The sequence below is a fragment of the Muntiacus reevesi genome, chromosome 22 (assembly GCF_963930625.1).
Source record: "Muntiacus reevesi chromosome 22, mMunRee1.1, whole genome shotgun sequence".
In the NCBI taxonomy this organism is placed as follows: domain Eukaryota; kingdom Metazoa; phylum Chordata; class Mammalia; order Artiodactyla; family Cervidae; genus Muntiacus; species Muntiacus reevesi.
The window spans coordinates 30,793,248-30,810,701 of NC_089270.1; the positions used below are offsets into that span (position 1 = coordinate 30,793,248).

A 17,454-nucleotide genomic window follows, 5' to 3' on the forward strand; every position below is an offset into this window, starting at 1 on the left:
GGGAGATCTCCTCATGGCCACCCCTCCTGATCTTGAACGTGAAGTATATTTCAAACTGTTGAACCAACGAGAACTTACAATTTATACAACCCATGAAATTCTGCTCAATATTCTGTAGCAATGTAAACCTGAAAAGAATTTTAAAAAGAGAAGATGTATGTATATGTATAACTGAATCACTTTGCTGTACACCTGAAACTAACACATTTTTAAACAACTATAATCCAATATAAAATTAAAATTAAAAATATATAAATCTCCTTGCCTTAACATCTCTTAAAGTGTGTGTATTTCTGGCATTAAGATAATGTCTTCTGTACCTAAGATACCTAGAAGAGTTATCAGTAAAAGAAACACTACAGAGATCTTCTTGTTCAAATGATCATAAAAATAAAGTCAGAAAGAAAATTCCAAAAAATCTAGCCCTAATAGAATATGCAATCACATAATGTCGGATTTTCAAATATTATTTAGGAATTATTATGGGTTTGTGTTTAAGCCTGAGTATATATTTCCTAACTCAGTGTTTTGTATTATATCAAGGTGTTTTTTTTTCCCCCATCAAAGGAGTTGCTTTTAATTTTAATCCATAATACAAAGTATACAAGTCAAAGTTCAGCCCAACCTACTATGAACTGATTGCGAAAGTTAAGGAGAGATATCTTTGGACTGTGAGTTTCATGCATTCGGTTTAAGATTTAATTCAAGAAGGAACTAACCATGAAGACCGTGAAAGGCTTCTGCATGCTTTTCATGCTGCATCTATGTCTCCTTGACTCTGGAAGGACGGGCAAAATTCTTGTATGGCCTGTAGATTTTAGTCACTGGATTAATTTACAAGTGATTCTAGAAGAACTTCACCTTCGTGGGCATGAGATAACTGTCCTGGTACCTTCACAAAATCTTCTGATTGATCATACCAAGATTCCCTACCATGTGGAGATCCTCCAGCTTTCAATAACTGAAGAAACTTTCATAGAAGAGCTCAATACCATGCTCTATGAAGAAACTTTTGAAGTGCCAAAACTCTCATGGTGGGAAAGGCAAGTAAAGTTGGCAAACTTAGTCAGACAATTTTTATTAATAAACAAAAGAGTGTGTGACAGTGCTGTCACAAGCAAGGAGTTACTCAGCAGGCTACAGGCAGCCAAATTCGATGTCTGTATTGCCGATCCTTTAAGTTTTTGTGGGGAACTGGTGGCTGAACTCCTGAATATTCCATTTATATACACTTTTCGATTTTTCTATGGGAATGTCATTGAAAGATTGTGTGCTGGGCTTCCTATGCCTTCTTCATATGTTCCTGGTGTCACATCAAGACTGACAGACCAGATGACTTTTATACAGAGGCTGGAGAACTGGTTACTGTATACAGTGAGTGACATGATATATTCATATTATGTATTTCCAGAATGGGATGAATACTACAGTAAGGTTTTAGGTAAGAATAATATGTATATAATAGCTACTCTTATATTCTATAAATAATGTAAACATTTGTCTGTCTTATGAAAACTTACCAATGGTATTTTAGGGTGGCCACATTGTTTTAAATGTAAAAATTAATAACACTCTTTTTTTTGGTTTTGTGTTACATGATTGAATCATAGCATTCCCTCTTCTAATTTCTTCCCAATCCAGAGATCAAACCCGGGTCTCCTGCATTGCAGGCTGATTCTTTACCATCTGAGCCACCAGGAGAACCCTGGTATATGTCCAAGAAGGAATATTCTCTATATTTAAGCTTAACGTTTTGGAGTGTCTGGAAATCCCAAATCTGAGAGTGTGCTTAATATCTGTAACCTTGGACTACTTCTCTGTGCTCTTGCTTCTCCTCTTTCACAGCCTGATTTCTTTCTGATTAACCTGCTCTTCCAAAGACGTTATATCTGTGTTCTATGAAGGAATGGTTAATAGATGACCAGGTTTGCAATGTGACGAGCAAGAAACTAGAAAATAAGTAATGTAGTTTGGTTTCATTTGGCCTTGTCTTCAAAAGTGTAAAAGCAAAAGAATACTTTTTTCCTATAGGACCATGTTTCTAGATTTTTAACTCACTTCAGTGTTTTGTTCTTATTGTTTTATTTAAGATCATTAGAAGTCAACTAGTGACTTTTGATCCTGAGCACAATTTTTTTCTGTTTTAGCAAGCCCATTTACCCTTCTATTTTGCTTTTAAATAATTTATTTTTAGTATGTTTATGTGATTATGGTAATGACATTTTGCTTAAGAGGCAAATTACCTTTGAGAAAGTGGTAACTTTCATGTATTATTTAATTAGATTTTTTAAGATATTACCAATATGCAGCATTATATTAGTTTCAGACGGTGATAAAAATTAGTCAATAATCAACCCAGAAAAGTATGGAAGATTTCATTTGAGCCAATCTGAGGATTATAACCCTGGAGAAAATCTGTCAGGAAGCTCTGAGGGATGCACTGCCCATTAAAAATTAAAGAACTGTCATATAGTTTTTTGAGGGAACAGGTTATACATAAAAGTGTTATGCATCAGAACATTATGTTGCCAGTTTATGCAGTCATAAACAGTGAGTAGTGGGTCATTGTGACCCCTTAAAAGATTAAGGGATGACTGCTAGCTTATAGTGGTTTACCTTGCTGGTGTCAGGAGGAAATTACTTTTTTTTTGTAGAGGAAACGTCCCCGTGTCTTCTGAGGGCATCTAGTTAATGTATAACGCAGAGACACATTGCACACTGAAACGAGGAGTGCCGGGCAGTGACTTAACTGGTAGAGAAAGTTTTATGCAATATTTTGCTTGCCCAGACTTGAAATTATTTTGTTTCAACACAGGCATACAACAAAATGATTAGATATTTGTGCCTATTGTGAAATAATCACCAAATAACTCTAGATAATATCCATCATTACACATAAACACACATGGTATTTTTTTGAAAACTCTTAATTTCTACTTCTCTTATTTTTGAGACTGGGCCCAAGTACTGCATTTCAGACTCTTTTCTTGACTCTAGGGACACTCCCATTTCTTCTAAGTGATTCTTGCCCATGGTAGTATATACAATGGTCATCTGAATTAAATTCACCCATTCCAGTTCATTTTAGTTCACTGTTTCCTAAAATGTCTATGTTCACTCTTGCTATCTCCTTTTTGATCACTTTCAATTGATGCTGATTTGTGGGCCAAACATTCCAGGTTCCTATGCAATATTCCTCTTATAGCATCGGACTTTACTTCCGTCACCAGCTACATCTAAACCAGGACATTATTTTTGCTTTCGCTCTATCTCTTCATTGTGTCTGGAGTTATTTCTCCACTCTTCTCCAGTAGCATATTGGGCATCTGCTGACCTAAGGAGTTCATCTTTCAGTGTCATATCTTTTCACCTTTTTCTACTGTTTGTGGGGTTCTCAAGGCAAGAATACTGAAGTGATTTTCCATTCTCTTCTCCAGTGTACCAGGTTTTGTCAGAACTTTCTGCTATGACCCATTCATCCTGGGCAGCTTTACACGGCATGGCTCACAGTTTCATTGAGTTAGACAAGGCTGTGGCCCATGTGATCAGTTTGGTTAGTTTTCTGTGTTTTGCCTTGTGGTTTTCATTTTGTCTGCCCTCTGATGAAAAGGATAAGAGGCTTATGGAAGTTTCCTGATGGTAGAGGCTGTCTGTGGGAGAAACTGGGTTTTGTTCTAATGGGCAGGGCCAAGCTTATGAACCTTTAATCCAACTTTCTGCTGATGGGCAAGGCTGGATTCCTTCTCTGTTGTTTGGCCTGAGGCCAAACTTTCAACTCATACCTCCACCAGAAACTCCTAGACACTCAAAGGCAAGTCTGGCTGGGTCTCGCACTGGCCCCCAAAGTTACCATCTTATTGGGGCTTCTCCTTTGCCCTTGAAATTGGGATATCTTTTTTTTTTTTTTTTTCTTTTGGTGGAATCCAACATTCTGTCCATGGTTGTACAGCAGCTAGTTGCAACTTTGGAGTTCACACAGGAGAAGATGAGCACTTGAATTTTATTCTGCCGTCTTGTTTGTTGATGTCTTTTTCATCATAGGGGACTGGAAGGCAAAAGCAGGAAGTCAAGAGAGAGCTGGAGTAACAGGCAAATTGGCCATGGAGTACACAATGAAGTGGGGGCAAAGGCTAACAGAGTTTTGTCACAAGAAGGCAACGGTCATAACAAACACCCTCTTCAGCAGCACAAGAGAAGACTCTAAACATGGACATCACCAGATGCTCAACACCAAAATCAGATTGATTATATTCCTTGGAGTCAAAGATGGAGAAGAACTAAACAGTCAGCAAAAACAAGACTGTCAGCTGATTCTGGCTCAGATCATGAACTCCTTAATATCCACTTCAGACTTTAATTGAAGAACGTAGGGAAAACCACTGGACCATTCAGTTATGACCTAAATTAGATCCAGTGTAATTATAAAGTAGAATTGACAAATAGATTTATGTCTGATAGATAGAGTGCCTGAAACTAAGGATGGAGGTTCATGACATTGTACAGGAGGCAGTGATCAAGACTACCTCCAAGAAAAAGAAATGCAAAGGCAAAATGTCTGAGGAGTCATCACAATTAGCTGACAAAAGATGAGAAGCTAAAGGGAAAGGAGTAAAGGAAAGACATATCCATCTGGATGCAGAGTTCCAAAGAATAGCAAGGAGAGATAAGAAAACCTTCCTAAGTGATCAGTGCAAAGAAATAGAGAAAGACAATACAATGGGAAACACTAGAGATCTCTTCAAGAAAATTAGAGATATCAAGGGAATATTTCATGCAAAGATGGACACAATAAAGGACAGAAACAGTATGGACCTAACAGAAACAGGAGATATTAAGAAGTGGTGGCAAGAATACACAGAAGAATTGTATAAAAAAGATCCTCATGACCCAGATAACCATGATGGTGTGATCACTCACATAGAGCCAGATATCCTGGAGTCTGAAATTAAGTGGGCCTTAGGAAGCATCACTATGAACAAAGCTAGTGGGGTTGAGGACATTCCAGCTGAGCTATTTCAAGTCCTAAAAGATGATGCTGTGAAAGGTGCTGCACTCAATATGCCACCAAATTTGGAAAAATCAGCATTGGCAACAGGACTCAGAAAGACCAGTTTTCATTCCATTCCCAAAGAAAGGCAATGTCAAAGAATGCTCAAACTAAGGAGAATTGCACTCATCTCACTTGCTAGCAAAGTAATGCTGAATATTCTCAAAGCCAGGCTGTAACACTGTGGATGTTCAAGCTGGATTTAGAAAAGACCAAGGAACCAGAGATCAAATTGCCAACATCTGTTGGATCATAGAAAAATTGAGAGCTCCAGGAAAACATCAAGTACTGCTTTATTGAAATGTCAAAAACTTAACTATGTGGATTATAAAATAATGAAAAAATTCTTCAAGAGATGGGAATACCAGACCACCTTACCTGACTCCTGCAAAGCTTGTATGGAGGTCAGAAGGAACAGTAAGAACTTGACATGGGACAACAGACTGGTTCCAAATAGGGAAAGGAGTTCATCAAGGCTGTATATCATCTCACTGCTTATTTAAATTATATACTGAGTACATCATGAAAAATGCCAGGATGAATGAAGCACAAGCTGGAATCTAGATTGCCAAGAGAACTACCAATAACCTCAGATATGCACATGACACCACCCTTATGGCAGAAAGTGAAGAAGAATACCAGAGCTACTTGATGAAGGTGAAAAAGGAGAGTGAAAAACTGGTTTAACACAACATTCAAAAAGTGAAAATCATGGCATCCGGTCCCATCACTTCATGGGAAAAGATGGGAAACAGTGGAAACAGTGAGAGTCTTTATTTCCTTGGGCTCCAAAATCACTGCAGATAATGACTGTAGCAATGAAATTAAAAGACCCTTATACTTTGGAAGAAAAGCTTAGACAGCATATTAAAAAGCAGAGACATTACTTAGGCAACAAAGGTCCATATAGTCAAAGCTGTGGTTTGACCAGTAGTTTTATACTGATGCAACAGTTGGACCATAAAGAAGGCTGATCATGGAAGAATTGATGCCTTTGAACTGTGATGTTCAACAAACATCTTGAGAGTCCCTTAGACTGCAAGCAGATCAAATCAGTGAATCCTAAAGGAAATCAATCCTGAGTATTCATTGGAATGATTGATGTTGAAGCTGCAACTACAATACTTTGGCCACTTGATATAAAGAGTTTACTCTTTGGAAAAGATTGAGGGCAGGAGAAGTAGGGGGTGATAAAAGATGAGATGGCTGATTGGCATCAGTGACCCAGTGGACATGTGTTTGAGCAAAGTCTAGGACATAGGGAAGGACAGTGAGACCTGGTATGCTGCAAGAGTCAGACTTGACAGCTCAACTGAAAAACAGCATCACCTCACACCATTCAGAATGGCTATCATCAAAAAATCTACAAGCAATAAATGCTAGAGAGAGAATGAAGAAAAGGGAGCCCTCTTGCCCTGCTGATTGGAATGTAAATTGATATGGAGACCATGGAGAGCAATGTACATGCTCCTTAAAATACTAAAAATAGAACTATTATAAGATCAGGATATACTCTAAGAAAATCATATGTGAAAAATATATATGTACCTCAAATATCATTGCAGCACTATTTATTAATACAATAGCCAGAGCATAGAAGCAACCTAAATGACCATCAAGAGATGAATGGATAAAGAAGGTATGGTACATATATACAATGGAATATTACTCAACCACAAAAAGAAGTGTAACTGGATAATTTGTAGAGATCTGGTGAATTGACCTTGAGTATATCTCAGAGTGAAGTAATACAAAGAAAAAATAAATATCATATATTAATGCATACATGTGGAATTAAAAAAAAAAAGGTACAGATTAATCTATTTGCAGGCCAGGGGTGGAGATGCAGACATAGAGAATAGACATGTGAACTTGGGAGGGGGTATGAATTGGGAGATTAGGTTTGACTTATATACCCTAGCATGTGTAAAACAGATAAATAGTGGGAACCTGTTGTATAGTGTAGGGAGGTCACTTTGGTGGTCTGCAGTGACTTAGATGGTAGGATGGGAGTTCACAAAGATGTCCAAGAAGGAGAGTAATATATACACATATAGCTGATTCACTTTATTGTACAACAGAAACTAACACAACAATACAAAACAACTATACACCAATAAAAATTTTGGAAAAGAAATAAAACTATCACTGTTTATGGAAAATATGATACTATATATAGAAAATCTTAAAGATACTATGCAAAGCTACTAGATCTTAGGAATGAATTTGTTAAATAAACAAGATACAGAATTAACTCATAGAAATTTGCTGCATTTCTATACACCAGCAATGAATGATCAGAAAGAAATCAAAGAAAAAAATCCCATTACCATTTTATTAAAAAAAAATATATATATATATCTAGGAATAATCCTACCAAGGAAGCAAAAGACCTGTGCTCTGAACAGGATAAGGCACTGATGAAATAAATCAAAGATGACACAATCAGATGGAAAGAATTGGAAGAATCAATACTATCAAAATTACTATAGTACTCAAGGCAGTCTACAGAGTCAATGCAATCCCTTCCAAACTAGTAAGCATATTTTTCATAAGCTAGAGCAACTAAAAAAAAAATTGTGCATACAGAAAAGTCCCTGAATGGTCAAAGCAATTTTGAGAAAGAAAAACAGAGGTGGAGGAATAAGATGACTCCCTCACTTCAGGCTTTACTACAAAGCTACAGAATCAAGACAGTATGGTACTGAGACATAGATCAATGAAACAGGATAGAAAGTCCAGAAATAAACTAACAGACCTATTGCTAATTAATCTATGACAAAGCAACAAAACTACAATGGAGAACAGACTGGCTATTCAATAAGTGGCACTGGGAAAACAGGATAAATACATGTAAAGGAATGAAAGAAGAACATTATTTGACATCATACAAAAAAATTAACTTAACATGGATTAAAGACCAATGTAAGATGGAGCACCAAAACATTCTCTGAATAAATTGCAATGATACCTTTTTTTGATCTATTTCTTAGAGTAATGGAAATGAAAACAAATCTAACAAATGGGATCAAATTAAACTCAAAAGCTTTTGCACAGCAAAGCAGAACAGAAGCAAAATGGGAAGGCAACCCTCAGAGTGGGAGGAAATATTTGCAAATGAAGAAACTGACAAAGAATTAATCTCCAAAATATTGCAGCAGCACAGATAAACCTGGAGATTATAATATTAAGTGAATAAGGAATACAGAGAAAGACAACTATCACTTTGCTTATATATGCAATCTAAAAAAAAATGATACAAATGAACTTATTTACAAAGCAAAAACAGACTAACACACTATAAAACAAACTTATGGCTAGAAAAGAGGCCAGGTTGGGTGAGCAATAAATTGGGAGTTGGGATTAGCAGATACAGGCCACCATATTTAAAATAGATGAACTAACAAGGACTTACTATATGGCATAGGAAATTCTGCTCAATATTCTGTAGCAATGTAAATGTGAAAAGAAGTTTAAAAAGAATAAAATATATATATATACACGTGTGTGTATATGTGTGACACTAACACATTGCTAATCAAATATAATCCAATATAAAATTAAAATTAAAAATAAAAATAAATCTCTCTGCCTTAACATCTCTTAAAGTATGCATAGTTCTGGCATACATCATCATAGTGATGATCTCTTCCAAGCCTACAATACCTAGAAGAGTTATCAGTAAAAGAAACACGGCAGAGATGTTCCTATTCAAATGAGCATTCAAATAAAACAAACAAACAAAAAATTCAAAAACTTTAGCATTAACAGAATATGCAATCACATAATGCTGGATTTTCTAGCTTTACTTAGAAATCATTATGAATTTGTGATTAAACCTCAGTATATATTTCGTAACTCAGTGTATTGAGTTTTTTTTTTTTCCCTATCAAAGCAGTTGCTTTTCATTTTAACCCATAATACAAAGTTCACACTTCAAAGTTCAGCCCGACCTACTATAAATTGATTGGGATTGTTAAAGAGAGATCTTCGGATTGTGTTTCATGCATTTGGTTTAAGCCCAGATTTAATTCAAGCAGAAGCTAACCATGAAGACCATGAAAGGCTTCTGTATGCTTTTCATGCTGTATCTATGTCTCCTTGACTCTGGAAGGACAGGCAAAGTTCTTGTATGGCCTGTGGATTTTAGTCACTGGATTAATTTAAAAGTTATTCTAGAAGAACTTCACCATCGTGGGCATGAGATAACTGTCCTGGTACCTTCACAAAATCTTCTGATTGATCATACTAAGGTTCCCTATAATGTGGAGATCCTCCAGCTTTCGATAACTAAAGAAACGTTCGTGGAAGAGCTCAATACCCTTCTCTATGAAGCTACGTTTGAACTGTCAAAACTCTCATGGTGGGAAATGCAAATAAAACTGGCAAACATAGGCAGAAAATTTTTATTAACTATCAAAAGAGTGTGTGACAGTGCTGTCACAAACAAGGAATTGCTCAGCAGGCTACAGGCAGCCAAGTTCGATGTCTGTATTGCCGATCCTTTAAGTTTTTGTGGGGAACTGGTGGCTGAACTCCTGAATATTCCATTTATATACACTTTTCGATTTTTCTATGGGAATGTCATTGAAAGACTGTGTGCTGGGCTTCCTATGCCTTCTTCATACGTTCCTGGTGTCACATCAAGACTGACAGACAAGATGACTTTTATACAGAGGCTGGAGAACTGGTTACTGTATACAGTGAGTGACATGATATATTCATATTATGTATTTCCAGAATGGGATGAATATTACAGCAAGGTTTTAGGTAAGAGAAATATGTATATAATAAGTATTCTTATAGCCTATAAAAATGTAAGTATCTATCTGACTGTATGAAAACTTACAAAACGTATTTTAGGTGAAGAAGATCCAAGCACCTGTGGCTACACTGTTTTGAATTTAAGAAATAAAAGCACTCTTTTTTTGGTTTTGTGTTATATGATTGAATACTGATAACATTCCCTCTTCCAGAGGATATTCCCAGCCCAGAGATTGAACCTGGGTTTCTCCAAATCTGACAGTGTGCTTAATTCCCATAAATCTGGACTACTTCTCTGAGTTTTGCTTCTGTCTTTTCACAGCCTGTTTTCTTTCTGATTAACTTGCTCTTCCTAAGGCTTTATATTTATATCCTGTGGAGGAATGGTTAACTGGTGGCCAGGTTTGTAACGCGTTGAGCATGAAACTATAAAATAAATAATGTGGTTTGGTTCCATCTGCTCTTGTCTTCTAAAGTGTAAAAAAAAAAAAAGATATTTTTCTAAAGGACCATGTTTCCAGATTTTGTAAATCACCTCAGTGTTTTTGCTTCTGTTGTTCTATTTAAAATTGCATTAGAGGTGAACTAGTGACTTTTAACCCTGAACTCAAAGTTTTTCTTTACTCTGATTTGATCATACCAATGTTCCCAATAATGTGGAGATTCTCCAGCTTTCAGTAACTGGAGAAACTTTCATTGAAGAGCTCATGAAAGTCCATTCACTCCTTCTTTCATTCCTTTTGAATAATTTATTTTTTACTATTTTTATGTGATTATATGACTATGTTAAATAAATTTTGCATAAGAGGTAAGTTACCTTTGAGAAAGCAGTATCACTTTTACATTATTTAGTTAGATTTTTTTTAAGGTATTACTAACACGTGGCATTCAGAAAACTAAAATCATGGCATCCAGTCCCATCACTTCACGGCAAATAGATGGGGAAACAGCGGGAACAGTGGCTGACTTTATTTTGGGGGGCTTCAAAATCACAGCAGATGGTGATTGCAGCCATGAAATTAAAAGATGCTTACTCCTTGGAAGGAAAGTTATGACCAACTTAGACAGCATATTAAAAAGCAGAGACTATTTTGCCAACAAAAGTCCATCTAGTCAAGGCTATGGTTTTTCCAGTAGTCATGTACGGATGTGAGAGTTGGACTATAGAGAAAGCTGAGTGCAGAAGAATTGATGCTTTTGAACTGTGGTATTGGAGAAGACTCTTGAGAGTCCCTTGGACTGCAAGGAGATCCAACCAGTCCATCCTAAAGGAAGTCAGTCCTGGGTGTTCATTGGAAGGACTGACATTGAAGCTGAAACTCCAATATTTTGGCCACCTGATGGGAAGAGCTGACTCATTTGAAAAAACCCTGGTGTTGGGAAAGATTGAGGGCAGGAGGAGAAGGGATGACAAAGGATGAGATAGTTAGATGGCATCACCGACTCAATGGACATGAGTTTGGGTAAACTCCGGGAGTTGGTGATGGACAGGGAGGCCTGGCGTGCTGTGGTTCATAGGGTCGCAAAGAGTCAGACACGACTGAGCGAATGAACTGAACTGAACTGAACATTGTATTAGTTTCAGTTGGTACAAAAAATTAATCAAGAATCAACTTAAGAAAGAAATGGAAAATTTTACTTGAGCCAGTCTGAAGATTGTAACCCTGAAGAAAGTCTGTCAGGAAGACCTGAGGAATGTTCTGCACATTAGAAGTCAAAGCAGTGTTATATAAGTTTTTGAGGAAAAGGGTTATACATGAAAGAGTCATCCATTCAAGCAATATATTGCCAGTTTGTGTCGGCCTAAAAAGTGAGTAGTGGGTCATTGTGACCCCTTAAGGGATTAAGAAAGGAATGTTACCTCCTAAGGCATTACCTTGCTGAGGCCAGGAGGAAATTGCTTTTTTGTAGAGTAAACTTTCCTGTGTCTTCTATGGGGATCTATTAATACAAATGCAGAAGCATATTGCATGCTAAAACGAGAGGTGTTGGACACTGACTCAAGTGGCAGAGAAATTTTTATACAAAATTTTTCTTGCTCTGCCTTAAAATAATTTTGTTTCATCACATATATACAACATAATGATAAGATATTTCTACATATTGTGAAATAATTACAATAACTCTAGATAATATCCATCAGTGCACATAGTTACAAATGGGTTTTTATCTGAGAACTCATAATAAGATCTACTTTCTTAGCACAAAACAGTATTAGTAACTATAGTCTCCATGCTGTAAATTGCACCTCTAGATTACTTACTTTAGAACTGGAACTTTGTACCATTTGACCACTACCTGTTGTGACCATGCCACAACCCTAGTATCTGGCAACCACCAAGTTTCTCAGTGTCTATAGTTTGTTTTAGTTTTAGTTTTGTTTTCTTTTAGATTCCACATATAAGTGATATATTTCCCTGTCCTACTTCACTTAACATGATATCCTCAAGGTCCATCCATGTTGAGGCAAGTGGCAAATTTTCCTTGTTTTTCGTGATTTAATAATATTCCACTCTATCTGTAACGATATTTTCTTTATCCATTCGTGTATTTATAAACACTTAAATTGTTTCCATAATTTTTGCTAAATAGTGCAGCAATGATCTTAAGAGTTCAATGATCTGTTTTTGCTTTTTTTTAAATTTTATTTTTTTCTATTTCCTACCCGTAAGTGGAATTTCTGGATCATATGATAAAATCAATTTATTTTTAAATTTTGAGGAACCTCCATAACATTTTCCTTATTGGCTGTACTGATTTACATTTGCACTAATAGTGTAAAGTTGTCTATTTTCACTACCTCCTCACCAGCATTGTCTCTTATCATTTTGATGATAGCCATCATAACAGGTATGAGATGTTAATTCCTTGTAGTTTTGCTTTGAATTTTCTTGGTCACTAGTAATGTTGAGCACCATTTCAGATTCTTGTTGACTATCTGAATATTTTCTTCCAATAAATGTTTACCCAGTTCCTCAGCTAACTTTTTAAAAATTTAATTATTTGATTTTGTGCTATTAAATTGTTGAGTTCTTTGTATATTTTAGGTGGTAACACCTACACAGGCATATGGTTTGCAAATATTTTCTCTATTTTCATTGGCTGCCTTCTTATTTTGTTGATCATTTCTTTTTCTGTGCAGTGTGCAGAACTTTCTAATTGGAAGCAGCTCCACTTTTCATCTTTTATTTTTCATTTTAATTTTCATTTAATTTTGTTGCTTATAGTTTAGGTGTTACATTTTAAATTCACTGCCATGATGAGTGTCAAGGACTATTTCCCATTTATTTTCCTTGAGGAATTTTATGGTTTTAGGTCTTATATTTAAGTCTTTAATTCATTTTAATATAAATTTGTAGTGGAGTAAGATCAGGGTCTAGTTTTTCTCCTTTGTATGTGAATATCCATTTTTTCAGCAAGAATTATTTAAAAGACTATCTTCTTTCGTTGAATATTTTTGACACCCTTTTGAAATATTAGTTGAATATGTATGCATGAATTTATTTTGGGGTTTTTACTTCTGCTCCAGTGGACTAAGTGACTCCTTTTAGCTGTATCATTTTGTTTACTATAGCTTTACAATATTCTTTAAAATCAGATTATGTGATATCTCCAGCTTTGTTTTTCTTTCTCAGGATTGATTTGTCTATTTGGAACTTTTTCATTTTCATATGAATTTTTTAAATTATTTTCCTTGTTACTAATTTTAACAGATGTATCTTTAATATCCTATCATTACTAAAAATTGTGTTTATTCCCCACAACTTAAAAAAATTGTAGTTGTGATCTCTTATTTTATATACCCACTTCCTTTTTCCTTTTTTGGGTATCTATTCAATATTTCTTCTGGGAAATTATTCAACAACTCTGAAGCAACATGACTGCTTCCAGTGAACTATGCCACTTGGCAATATGTAATATGTTCAAAAAAGCATATGACCTAATCAGTGTTGACATGTTATACTGAAACTTCTGGGCATTTTGTGACAGAAACAGGTGCTTATATCTGTAGACTTGGCCCTATAAAATAAGGGCAGAAACCATCACACATTCATGTTCAGAGTTCAAGCTACAAGAGGTAATACTGAGAAAGATAATATAAAATCCCATCAAGGTGACATTTTCTGAGTCATGGTTTAATCCTTGATTGATCTACAACTGGATTGAGCTGGTTTACTTCTGGTCCCAGCAGACTGACAGTTTAGGAAAATCTTTTCTAGTGTTAGAGTATTACTCTATCCCTAATTCTTCCATAGTTCTTAGCAACTTAGAGTATTCTTTGGTGGAATATATCAATAATCTGAGGAGAAGAATTAAATAATTGGTAAATAGAAGAAATGCATTTCTTTTACTTATATATGTTAAAATGCTACAAGATATAGATGCAATTTGGCTACTCAGAATTTAAAATCATCATTATACAATGCATTCCAAGTATACTTTACAAATTTTAAAAGTATAACTCATAATTTATAAAACTTTTCATTTAAACATGTCATAGATATATTCAAATAATTAATGAATAAACCAGAAAGATAGCATTCATTTCAAAAAATTGAGAAACTATTTATAAATCTCTTGGGGGATAAAGGAATTTTAGGATAAGAGCACTAGGTTAGACACAAAAATGGCCCAAAAAAATCCTATAGGGCAAAAAATCATAATTTGGGAAATGATATTTTCTACCAGACAGAAATAGGCCAGTTAACAGTTCATTTTAATATATTTTAACTCAAAACTTAGAGAAAATTAAAAAAACAAACAACCTAAAGTGTGCACACATTTTCATAGATATTTGTTGAGTATGAAACGATGTTGTAATCACCAGAGTCAACCCTTCATTTACTGAGATTTACCTTGATCTGTTATGAAGATAGACCTTCCTAGGAGTTCAAAATCCCTTATATTTTTCTAATGAAAACCTTAGCACAGTTAGAACACCAAGAAGAATGTTCAAAAAGCCGTGTAGTGAGAAACCAGATAGCTTTGGTTTCCTCCTATCGGTGACACAGAGCACGTTTCAAAAGGACACCAAAATTCTGGATGAGGTTCGGTATACAGCAGTAGATGCATAGAATTCAGAGATGAAACTAAGGAAGATGATTCAATTCAGGGTCACTAATTTGAGTTCTTATTCTGTAAATATTCACTTTGTTTCCAATTCAGTTCAAAGGAACCCTTTTGTGCTGTTTGTTAACTAAATATGTCAAAATAGCAAATATTTCACCACCAGATTATTGTGCAATGCAGTATCTTTACCAAAGAGGATGGAATCTTGTAAAATAAGATAGCATTACCATAGCAAAGAAAGCAATCACTTTAAGAATTGTACTAAAAATATTCAGGATGTAATTTGTTGTGATAGCACACTTGAAAACAGTAGGAAAAAGAAGGATAAAACACAAGTTGATTTTCAACATAGTCAGAGACTTTGGGGGCAACGAGGATGAAATAAACTGGAATTCCAGAAGGTGTGACTCTACCACAGAAGGCTGAGGATCACTGCCTAAGTTTCTTGTACTTACTAGAAGCACATGAGTGGGTTCAGGCTTAGCTCAAGAAGATTCCATTGACAGAGAGAAAGTAACAGGCTTTTGGTTTTGCTCCATAATTATCTGTTTTCTTATTCATATTCTGACTATTGTGTCCTCTTCAGGGTAAAAGGCCAATTGATATATAAGCTGGGTTGCAAAGGCTCAGTGTTGGTCTTCAAGAATTTACTTAGAAAATTAGGTGGAGAAATATCTCCCATTTACCATATCAGATTGTTTTCCCTCTATTATCCTTCATTATTTTTTTTTCAGGAAAACCTACCACAATATGTGAGATTATGGGGAAAGCTGACATGTGGTTGTTTCGAAGTAACTGGGATTTTGAATTTCCTCAGCCTTATTTACCTAATACTGAATTTGTTGGAGGACTGCACTGCAAGCCTGCAAAGCCCCTACCTAAGGTAATTAAACATGCTTATAATTTTCCTATAGGAGTATTTGTCTCTTAAATGATTTCTAGTTAATTATTATTAAGATTTGACCTACAAACTGAGAATACAGAATAGAGTTTAATGGTCATTATTTTCTTAGACTATACACTACAGTCAGGAAGTGAATATCTTTATTTTGGATTATGTATTATTATCTGATTGAAGTAGTTCTCAATATTATTTTTTTCTTGTTCAAAGTTCATTCACTATTCATGAAAATCTATTTTATATAAATTCTAAAATATTTTCCAGTATCTCAAGAATACCATGCTATAATTGAAAATAAACTTAAAGATAACATTATATTTTAAGTCAAATCATCTGTAAATATAGTACAATGGGTAACTTTATGTATTAACTTCCCTAGCTAGGTACTCAGCTATTTAGTCAAGCATTTTTCTGGAAGTTACTGAGAGGCTATTTTCAGATGACATTAACTTTTAAATATGTGAACCTTGAGTAAACAAATTACTCTTCATTATGTGGATAAGCCTCATCCTATTAGTTGAAGATGTGAATACAACAAAAGACTGAATTCTGCCAGTAGGTAGCCTTCAGACTTGAATTACAGTAGTGACTCTTCTCTGAGTCTCCAGCCTAATGGGCTGTTCTACACATTAAACTTGCCAGCCTCCATAACCATGTGAGAAATACCTGAAACTAAATCTCTTACCTGGCTTTCCATTTTATGTCTCACATAGTTTTTCTTGTCTTATTTAATTAACTTAGTTTTACTAATATTTACATACAGAATGAAAGGATTTCTTTTTATTTCAGTATGATTGAATATGCAGTTTTTATTTTTAACTCAAAATTATATATTTCTACTATATTCCTATAATCCTCAGAGTATGTTTTATAGGTATTTCTGCATTACTTGTCTGGTCAGGAGTTACTTGGCTACTTCATTCCAGATTGTGTTTGTGGAAGCTTATATAAAAATCAAATATAGCCAAAATAAAAGAAAATCGAAAGTTAGAAAACAGGGAAAAGTAAATATACCAAAATCGTGTCACTGTGCTGACCATGATTCAGCAGAAAAATGAAAGATAATCTTATCAGCGTCTAAGGCTAAATATAAAGGGCAGCACCAGAAATATTTAGCTTAAAGGTAGAAATTTGCTCTGCCACCCACTGCTATGTAGGCTTGGACAAATTACTTAACATTACTGAGGTATGTAAATGTATATATATCTCATAAAGTTACCGTATGCCTAAGCTAAATGATACATGTAAAGAGTTCAGCAAGTGGCAGAAGATAACAGGCAGTCAATAATTTATAAACACAAACATGCATGCCCAGAGACACACATACCTGAAATATGTTTTACTAAATGAGTCTTTAGTAAAAAGAAATTTTAACTTGTCTAATAACAAGTGATTTCAGGTCATCTATGATACAGTGAAATCATTAACATGTGAAAATACAGAATTGTCCTAATAATTTAGACATGTTGAAAAAAGTGTGACATCTATTATAACTATAAGCTTTTATATTACAAAGACTGTTTTCTTCATAGGAATTCGAAGAGTTTGTTCAAAGCTCTGGAAAAGATGGAGTTGTGGTCTTTACTCTGGGGTCAATGATCAAAAACCTCTCAGAAGAAAAGTCTAATATAATTGCATCAGCCCTTGCCCAGATTCCACAAAAGGTCAGGTA

At 35.1% G+C, this 17,454-nt stretch overlaps 1 protein-coding gene across 2 annotated transcripts in view; it reads left to right on the forward strand.

Annotated features, from left to right (window-relative positions):
- Positions 1-712: 712 nt before the first annotated feature.
- Positions 713-17,454, forward strand: part of LOC136152674 (UDP-glucuronosyltransferase 2C1-like) — a 45,741-nt gene continuing 28,999 nt past the window's right edge. Inside the window, exons 1-3 of one of the 2 annotated variants that reach the window (XM_065913999.1) lie at positions 9,097-9,817; positions 15,616-15,764; positions 17,315-17,446. In XM_065913999.1, the coding sequence (XP_065770071.1) occupies positions 9,097-9,817; positions 15,616-15,764; positions 17,315-17,446 (1,002 nt within the window). Of the gene's footprint in view, positions 1,442-9,096; positions 9,818-15,615; positions 15,765-17,314; positions 17,447-17,454 lie in introns of those variants that run through there. The other variant, XM_065914000.1, reaches the window with a different exon arrangement.